Genomic DNA, 9305 nt, shown 5'->3' with positions numbered 1-9305 from the left:
TCATCTATGAGGCGAAGCGCAAGTTTAGGGAGCTGAAGCAAACGGGCAGCATCCGCGCATATGTGCAGGAGTTCACTACCCTCACGCTTCAAATTCCTAACCTCACGGATGATGATATGTTGTTCCACTTCATGGATGAGCTGCAAAATTGGGCTAGGACGGAGTTGGAACGTCGGCAGGTCAGGACTATAGATGAAGCCATCACGCAGGCTGAAACTTTGACAGACTTCAGGAATGAGAAGCCTGACAGAGCCAGAGGAGAGGAGATGAGATGTAGTCATGACCATGGTGGGGGAGATCGTGGCGAAGGCGAGGAGCAGCGGCCACATCCCAAAAAGCATGACACCTATAAGTCCGATGGCAAGAAGTCTGGACGTCATGGCAACGCGGAGAAAAAAACAGAGGTTGCCAACAAAGGTGGTTGCTATATATGCGGCGGGCCGCATGGTTATGCAAAGTGCCCTGAACTGAAGAGCCTTGGTGCCATCCTGCGAGAGCGGAAGGAGAAAGACTCCCAGGAGCAAGAACAAGGCGAAGGGACGACGCAGTTGGGCTTGGTAGGGCTATGCGGAGCAATCACCAAGCAGCCAGAGAAGCCAAGAGTATACGGCGCGCAATATGTCGACCTTAAGATCAATGGAAAGCCCACTTGTGCTTTGGTCGACACGGGTGCAGAGGTCAATCTCATGACCAAGACGGCAGCAACAAGGTTGGGGCTAAGTTACAAGCCAAGTAACGCCCAACTCAGAACGGTCAATGCACCCCCGACTCCTGTATGTGGAGTTGCGCATGGAGTAAACATCACGCTAGGCGAGTGGCAAGGTAAGACAAACTTCACTGTCGCTCCTTTAGATCTTTTTGACATAATTCTTGGGCAGGAGTTCTTCCAGCAGTGCCACGCAGTGATCGACCCTTATCTCCAACAACTTCTAGTCATGGAGCAAGGAAGATCATGTATGGTGCCCATGGTCAAGGTACCGAAGACGGAAGGACAAGTCCGGTTAACGGCCATGCAGCTCGAGAGAAGACCTAAGAAGAAGGAGCCAGCGTTTAAAGCCACCATTGCAAGTTCGAAAGAAGACAATGGTGCAAAAGGGTCCCTGCCACCACACACGAAAAAGGTTCCAGAAAGGAACAATGCCGTGATGCCCAAGAAGCCGCCGAGGCGCTTGCCTCCTAGGAAGGAGGTAGACCAAAAGACCGAGCTAGAAGCGATATGGAAGATGTTGAAGGCGTTGCGCAAGGGCCTTAATCGAGTCAATGAACTATTGGTCACGCACGCACAAGGCTCGGATGACGATGTAGCAGTAATGCGACGTGGTCGTCGCATCAATAGGTGGGGGAGAGTGTCACGTCCCGCCACATCACAGTGAAATTTTGCGTCCGGATAGGGGCGGAAGGGACTAGAGTTGTGGAGAGGTTTCCGGAAGACTGTAGAACCCTCTAGATTATTCAAGAAGGCTAGAGAATTCCTTAGAATTCTCTAGAATAATTTAGATAGTTTCCAAAGAAAGCCTTAGAATTCTCTAGAGTGTGTAGAGAATTCTAGAAGAGGGGCTTTTGTGTAAATATCTTAGGGACTTGTAAGTAATTTTTATTTGCACTTTAGTCCTTAGGATTTAGGATAAATAGGTGGTGCCATTCATTTGCAAGGCATCCATCCATCCAACCATCCATCCAACCAAGTTGTAAGCAAACTTGTAAAGCATTCTCCAAAGCTTAATATAAAAAGCCTTCTTCCAAAATTCTCTAAGTCTTCCTTTTTCATTCTCTTAGCGATCTTAGTCGTAAAGGCTTACTTGAGCTTACAAGATCGTGAAAGATTCGTGAGTAAGTTGTCAAGTGCCGCACGGAGCATTAGTAAGACTCTAAGTCCGTGACACTAGGATCCATATAAGGGTCAGGTTTCTTGGTCCCTTTGTAGTTATAAATTCTGTTCACAAATTGCTTGCAATGTGCAAAACCTATTGTGTGTGCACCTGAGAGGACCACAAGGTCCTCTGAGGTAAGTCCTTTAGAGGAAAATAGTTTTAAAAGTTGGTCCACTGTTGAATTTGATTGTGGAAGATTTTGGTGCACCCTTGATGCCTTTGATAACTTTCCATCCCATCTTCCTTTCTTCACTTCATAATAGGGTCCTCCAACCTATTCATCAAATCAACAAATCTTTATGATAAAATTTTAAAACAAATACAAAGTCTGAACCAAAATTACTGAATTTTGACGAACCGTGATTCAAAATGCTATGGCCATTGAATAAAGACAAGTCAAAAGTTTGTTATTATCCCAAGAATTCATTTGGAGTCCTCGGAATTATTAGTAGATTAAAATATGTAGCTCACATGTCATTCTAAATCTATTTGATCAGGTATGTTTTTTAACTGCCACTCCAATTGAGCAATCTTTACTGCAATTTGGTACTTTCTTGCCTACATATATATAGATGACTAATGTACTAATTGACAAAAGATAAAAAGTATGACCTTTGTCTTGTTTATCATATCATGCCAATTGGACAGCTATAAATTTGAACTTTTTATATGTCAAAATATATATATTAATACTGTACGAATTACGATTTTGGACTATTGCGTCCAATATATTAAACATTCGTCGAGAACCGTTTGATTCTTCTCATAAAATTTGGATAATATGAGAAGGAGACGATTTCGATGAAAAAGAAAGAAGACCAAATGACTCACTTTTTTCTTTTTATTTAGACTTATTTTGTTGCGTCTTACGTGCGAAGTTTAGTACAAAAAGGAAAGGTTTTATTGAAGCAAAAATATATAGGAAAAGAAAAGAATAAAAACTATAGTTTATAGTGCCATTTAAATTACAGTAGACTTAATTTGTGTGGTATTTGAGTTAGTAGACTTACTAAGTGGACAAAATTTCTGGTAGCAATGGCAAGAATGTCTGCACAAGAAACAACACCAGGACACTTGCTTTCTACAATAGCTTTGGCTTTATTTATGCCCTCAAATGCCTCTTTAGCTATATCCTTGTTATCTTCTGCATCTTTCTCTGCTAATTCTTTGCTTCCTGCTTTACTTGATATCAATATTGACCCATCACACCCCTGCATTCAAACAATGAAGTTAAAAAAAACCATATAGTATAATGTTTTTTCTTATAGCAACTGTGTCCGGGCCAACTTGGCACACCTTGTAACGGTACTCATAGACGGATGCACAATATTATTTACGAATTCAGTAGAGCTCAGTAACTTAGCTTAGATTCTCTCTATATATATATATTAAGAAATTTTATAAAATATGTACTGATATGTGAACCTATAAAATTCAAATTCTGAATCTGTCTTGAGTAATTTTATTAATCAAGACTGAGGAGGACAAATGGAAGGGATCAGTTCACTTATAATAGCATTTTTGAACCTAGCTAACACGTATAAAATTCAAATTATGGTGAAAAAAAGCTACTACTGGTAAAGTGTGACTTACTTCAACAAAGCAATCATGGAAAAAAAGGCGAATGGTAGCAGGGCCAGAGGCAGGGGCTTCTTTGAACATGTTGGAGGTTACAGAGCCAACGAGAGATTCAACTTGAGGGCATGATTTGGCATAATAATTAACGGAGAGTTGTCGAGGCGCCCGCCGGGCGGTTGCGTTGATCAATGGGGACTTGAGCAGAGAATTGGAGAAGGGTAAATTGATAAAGAAGAAACAGAAGAACATAAAAATGGTGGCAGGGGAAGAAAATGTGGGAGAAGACATGGTTGTTTGGTTTAGTGGCTAAGACAAAATAGGAAATTGTGGAGAAGTATATAGGAAAAATCGAAAGGTGAGTGCTATAGACAGACAATAAGTAGCCATGTTCCAAAGAGGAATCATGGACCCGTGAGGAGATGCCCAATCAATAAATATTGGAATACATAAATAAATACTGATAGGAGACATCAGGTGAATACATACTTCTCAGTCATTTTCTATTTCCCCCCCTATATCGTTACGGTAGTTGTGACCACTAACCAATGATTTTTTTTATTACGGTTTGTCGGCGCACAACTCAATTAATTCCACGGGACATCTGTCACCTCATACCAACAACAAGTACTAGATAACTCTGTACATCAAGCTTAGGACAAATGAGCGCATTTTTTTTTGTCTTCATTGAGTTTTGAATCTGAGACTTCAAGATTCTTAATGATTTCATTGATCACTACGCCACACCTTTGAGTTCCCAATGATTACCCTAGCATTTATTCAAATAGGTAAATATTTATTTTACACCGGGGAAGGAAGAAAGGGAAAGGAAATGCTATGCTATCGATGTGATTTAAACTCTTCACCTCAATTGTCAGTTCATCAAGTGAGCTAGCCCTCAACCTCGTTGATTATAGTATATCTACACCTCTTTAAGTATCTTGACTAATTTAACTTCTTAATAATATAGTGCTATTTGCTCTTTTTTTTAATCTTGGGATGGGGGATGGAGGGGGGAGGGGACAAAAGGGATGGAACCATCTGTTAAGTTGTACACTTAAAGAATCTTATGTTAAATTTAGTGTAGTAAAAAAGGGTAAGTAAAAGGTTAAAGGTGAGTGGAACAGTGACTAAGCTTTATGTCATAAAACACAAAATTTAACTGATTTGCTTTCTATGGTACAACAAAGAAAGGCGTAAAGTAAAAGGTATGTGGTATGATGTCTTTAGTCAAACATGATCAAATTCTAATATATGTCCATGTTCACTAGTAACTTTTTCTCATTTTTTCTGTTTCATTATGCTTTCACCATTTCATTTTTATAATTAGTAATAATATAACCAACACCAAAAGAAGAGGAAGCTAGACAAAACAACAACTTAAGCAAAAACAACTTGTATTTCTAGCAAAGAAATAATTAAGCTCATGATTATTCCTTTCTTTTCACTACCTAAAAAGGCAAAAGATAATGAATCTTGAATCTGTTAATTTTGTGTTTGCTTTAGTGAAATTGTTTGTTATGAGAGAACCTATTTTGGTTTTAAAAAACAAAAGTATTTTTACAGCATAACACGTTTGGTTTGAAATGGGCCTAATTCCATGTAGATATGCAAATTGTGCTTCAAAGGAATATTCACAACACAATGACGCACTTAAGAGTATGACCAATACGTCAATGAAGTAGGTGAAAGTCATCAGGAACAACGATTCAAAAACAAAAGACGTTAGTTGATTTCTTACAATTTGTCTTGATGAGTAGAGATATCCAGTAATACCCCATTTTATGAGAAAATATTCACCTCAAAAGGAATTCCAACAGCTAAAGAAGATTTCTCGAAAGAACCTTTCTGAAGCTCAGATCACTTAAATGCATAGCATGTGCAAGTGCAATAAGAGACCTCACTTTCACACAAGTCAGCAGGTCACAGAAGATGCACTTTTTACTCTTTGTATTTAAAATTCAATCATCCCTTTGTTGACATCATTGGCTTTCTACCAGAAATGAGCTCAGTAAAAGCTGTGGACCATGCACTTTCAGGCTTCACATTTCTTATGCCAAGCTTTAATTGTGGCCCTGAAAAAGGAGAATTTTTAAAAACTAAAAAGTCCCTTTCAAGTATAAATTTTTTGTTTCCAAGTGAGTGACCACTTTGTGAGAGTACATAACATTCGAACTTTCATGTTGTCATGATCATTCCACTTTGCCTATCCATTTGTCCATGAGTTGGAATCCTATTCTAATTCTATCGAAACCTTTACATTTAGATTGATTCACATTTCAGAGGAATCAATGGTTACTTACAATAACTTAGTGCAGAAAACTGAAAACCTACATAGTCAAGTATGTTTTGACATTTTGTTACTCTGAATAATCCCACTTCAATCTGACCTTGAATTCCCCAATTCTATAGCAAGTTGAGGATGTTGGGAAGAGCCATCAAAAATTTGGGCAGCGTCTGAAGGACTCACTAAGTGCAACTTACCCGAATCAGCCCTCTGGTCTACCCCAAGACCTGCTCCCCGGGCAGACGTTACTCTCCTTAAAGACCAGAAACTTTGATCAGTTAATGGATGAACTATATTGTCACGAAATGCTCCAGTCAGTTGCCGGGATTTTCGGAATAAATGATACACAATAAAATAGCAAACAGAGAGTAGATGTTACACCAGAGACTAGGTATAAGCCCCAGAAGCTCTCAAGGGTGAGGCTTTCGGTTTCACCAGTAGGATCAACGTTGTCACAATTCTTCGACAAAGCAAACCAGTGTTCTTCCAAGCGGTTAAGCGTACCATCTTGTGTTAGAGTCAGTATGGCTTCAGATACATCATGAGCTAGCGGAGAGCCTTTCTGGAATGCCTGGTAACATCAATAAAGTTATGCAAATCAGAGATACAGACTATAAACAGAACTATGGGACTGATCATGGTTTTAAAAAGAGCAAATGGTGTAGTTATTTGTACTTACAAAGGCTAATCCTCCAAATCTGTAATTAGGACCAGCTACAACATACTGGTTGCAATGCTCTCTAAGGAAAACCTTCTGATATGGGATTTCAAGAAAGGCGGCTTTGATGTTTCCACTTTCAAGTTCCTTTGGATAATCGTCCTGATTGCTAATGTTCTTGATATTTTGAAGCTCCAGGACTTGCTTCAAATAATCCTTAACAAAGGAATCACCATCACATCCAACGGTTGCATTTGTTCTCTTTATCCACCCTATATCATTCACACTTGGTTCCAGGCTTGGAACAGTTAGCATTGATATCAGAGAAGCTGTATAACTCGAGGTCAACACGAAGACTAGGAAAAGCCAAACCACTACTACAGTCTTCGTGTAGTTGCTTTTGATGTTTTCCCCTGATTATCAGCCAAAGTAAAAAAATGTTATCTCCTTGCAAGTTCTACTGTCTAAACAAAGCTAATAAGCTTACCTTATCGAAAAAAATGAATATTTCATGGACACTTCATTTAGCATTAAAAATCACAAATTGTTCAATTTCAACTAATATGTAGGATAGCAAAACTTACTGTGAGCAAAAAATAGTGAAGAGAATGTAAACCATATTGCAGTTCCAAGTTGATCTTTCCATCGGCCTCTAAATTCAGGATTGGACTGATGCTCCATGAACCAAACTACAAACATTGTGTAAACTAAGACAGCACCTGTCGCTATCCACATGTTTCCAGTGAAAGGCTTCAAGAACATCCATGCCTTATTCGATCTATCAAACTTCACTGGAACCAGCATGGTCAACCCTGACTCTGCAAATGGCTGTGTGAACTCTAGATATTTTGCCCTTTCAGCTAATATCGTTATATCTCCAACGATAGCATCATATGTCTGACAGAAGGAAAAATAACAAAACATGAAAAAATTACATGAGTCCAAAGCAAAGCCTCAAGTACTAAATGGTTTTTCGCCTGGTATAACACAGGGTACTGTGCCATAGAAAAGTAGGCGACAAGATGAAAAACTAGATACAGTATTTAGGATATCGGAAACAAAATGCTTACCCCATTAATCACTTGCTGAACCAGATCAGGGTATGAACCATTATATGGTTCAAATTCATAAGGTAGTGTATAATTTTTCTCCAAAATTTTAAGTACTTCTTTGAAAAGATCAATACAGAAACCAGTATACTTCATTTCATTTGTCTCTGCCACTGTTTCAACCTTTACAAAATTCTCAAAAGATGTTCTCCCTGGAACTCCAATAATCAATGGTTTTGAGTCAGTAGGCATTGCCCACCCTTTCGGAACACGTTTCAATTCTCCCGGCCATTTTACCATACTAAACTTCATAATATGGGAGCCATTAACCCCGATTATCTCCCCATTTTCAGCTACAAGAGCTTTCGAGAATCCAAACATTGATGACCAAAAGCCAAGCCCATTGTACCTGTTTCCATCAACATTTACAATCCTAAACGTTGGAGGGTGTGACAGTACTCCATTGACAAAACTAATATTGCCACTCAAACCTGTGAAATTGCTGGAAAGAATTCTGTTTTTCGTCAACACTGAGTCATTGGAACTTTTTGTACCCAAACTGTTCACAGCCTTAGCAAAAGCTGTGATACTGTCATATGCTTTTAGAGCATGAATTCCAGGCTCTGAGTGATCTTCCATAGGATATTCAGACCGGAAAATCTTTTGAAATTGACCTTTAAAATGTCGGAAAGACTTAGTGGCTTCTGGATAGTGATTTTTGATTCCTAAAGCCCCTTGGATAGATGAAATAAAGGCAGTGTCAACAGAATCCAAGAGATCAGCAAGAGAATCTGCAAGTATCCAAGCTGAATCTCTTCCCATAAGTCCAATTTCCTTGGCTTCTTTAAACAGATGATTGGCTGTGGATACTGATGAGCGAAGAACAATAAACACCCTTGATTGTTTCTGTAGTAACTTGACAACCTCTCGTCGAACAACCTCCCTTGGATTGGATAGAGAAGAGAATTGTGGAAGAATTAGTTGATGCTCTACTTCTACACCATGACCTTTAAGTGTTTCAGTTAGAACTGCAAGCATACTAGAATCACTATACATGTCATCTTCATAAATTACTATGACTTTCCTCCACTGGTAGGAGCTAACTATAGATGATGTACAACTTATTTGGTCCAAGCTACTTGTAGTCATTTGCACCAGGAAAGGCCATTTAAGTTGCACCAATTCTGGTGTGTAGGAAGCTGTAACAAAAGAGATAATTGGAACTTGATGCCTTTTCCCAATATCAGCAATTAAAGCTGTTTCTTCCCAAGTCTGCATGCCAATCACTATCATCTTTACATGGTTTTGTTCAACAAGCTCTTCAGCTGCACCACAATTGTAATAACAATTATGAAATGAGTTTAAGATAACTATAACTAAATCTCTGTGATAAACATGAACACATTAAAAATCAAAGTATAAGCAAAAACAATCCTGGTATAAAAATTTGTATTCTTTTTATACAACATATGGTATGAAGTACAAAACCTTGCCTTACCATCTAATCCCCATATACAGGGGCGGACCTAGGTAGAGCCCAGGGGGTTCACCCGAACCCCCTCGTCAAAAAATTACACTGTATATATAACGTTAAATTCTGATTTTATGTGTATATATATTAAAATGAACCCCCTGAGAACAAAGGACAGACTTGGCTCAATGGATAAGTGGTTCATGTAGTGCCCCTATGTCATGGGTTCAAGTCCCAATGGCAACATTTTTTCCCTTTTTTAATATTAGCTTTGGAAAATGGAACTTTTGGGCTTAGACCTTCTTCTTCTTTTTCATTATTTTTTCCTTTTATTCCATTTCTTCTTTTTAATTTATTTTTGTTTAAATTTATTAGACACATTCTTTTTATTTTT

The 9305-nt window shown here is 38.7% G+C and overlaps 1 protein-coding gene and 1 pseudogene across 1 annotated transcript in view; both read right to left on the bottom strand.

Moving 5' to 3' along the window:
- The window catches only part of LOC102581969 (peroxidase 19), a 6096-nt gene extending 2223 nt beyond the window's left edge, over window positions 1-3873 (bottom strand). Inside the window, exons 1-3 of the mRNA XM_006367139.2 lie at window positions 3465-3873; window positions 2882-3082; window positions 1887-2145 (exon numbers count right to left, since the gene is read on the bottom strand). Coding sequence (XP_006367201.1) covers window positions 1887-2145; window positions 2882-3082; window positions 3465-3737 — 733 coding nt within the window. The 5' untranslated portion in view covers window positions 3738-3873. The remainder of the gene's footprint in view (window positions 1-1886; window positions 2146-2881; window positions 3083-3464) is intronic.
- A 1567-nt stretch (window positions 3874-5440) lies between these two features.
- Window positions 5441-9305, bottom strand: part of LOC102578768 (glutamate receptor 2.9-like) — a 7497-nt pseudogene continuing 3632 nt past the window's right edge.

The sequence above is a fragment of the Solanum tuberosum genome, unplaced genomic scaffold (assembly GCF_000226075.1).
Source record: "Solanum tuberosum cultivar DM 1-3 516 R44 unplaced genomic scaffold, SolTub_3.0 scf00746, whole genome shotgun sequence".
Lineage (NCBI taxonomy): Eukaryota > Viridiplantae > Streptophyta > Magnoliopsida > Solanales > Solanaceae > Solanum > Solanum tuberosum.
This window is presented reverse-complemented; position numbering and strand designations above follow the sequence as displayed.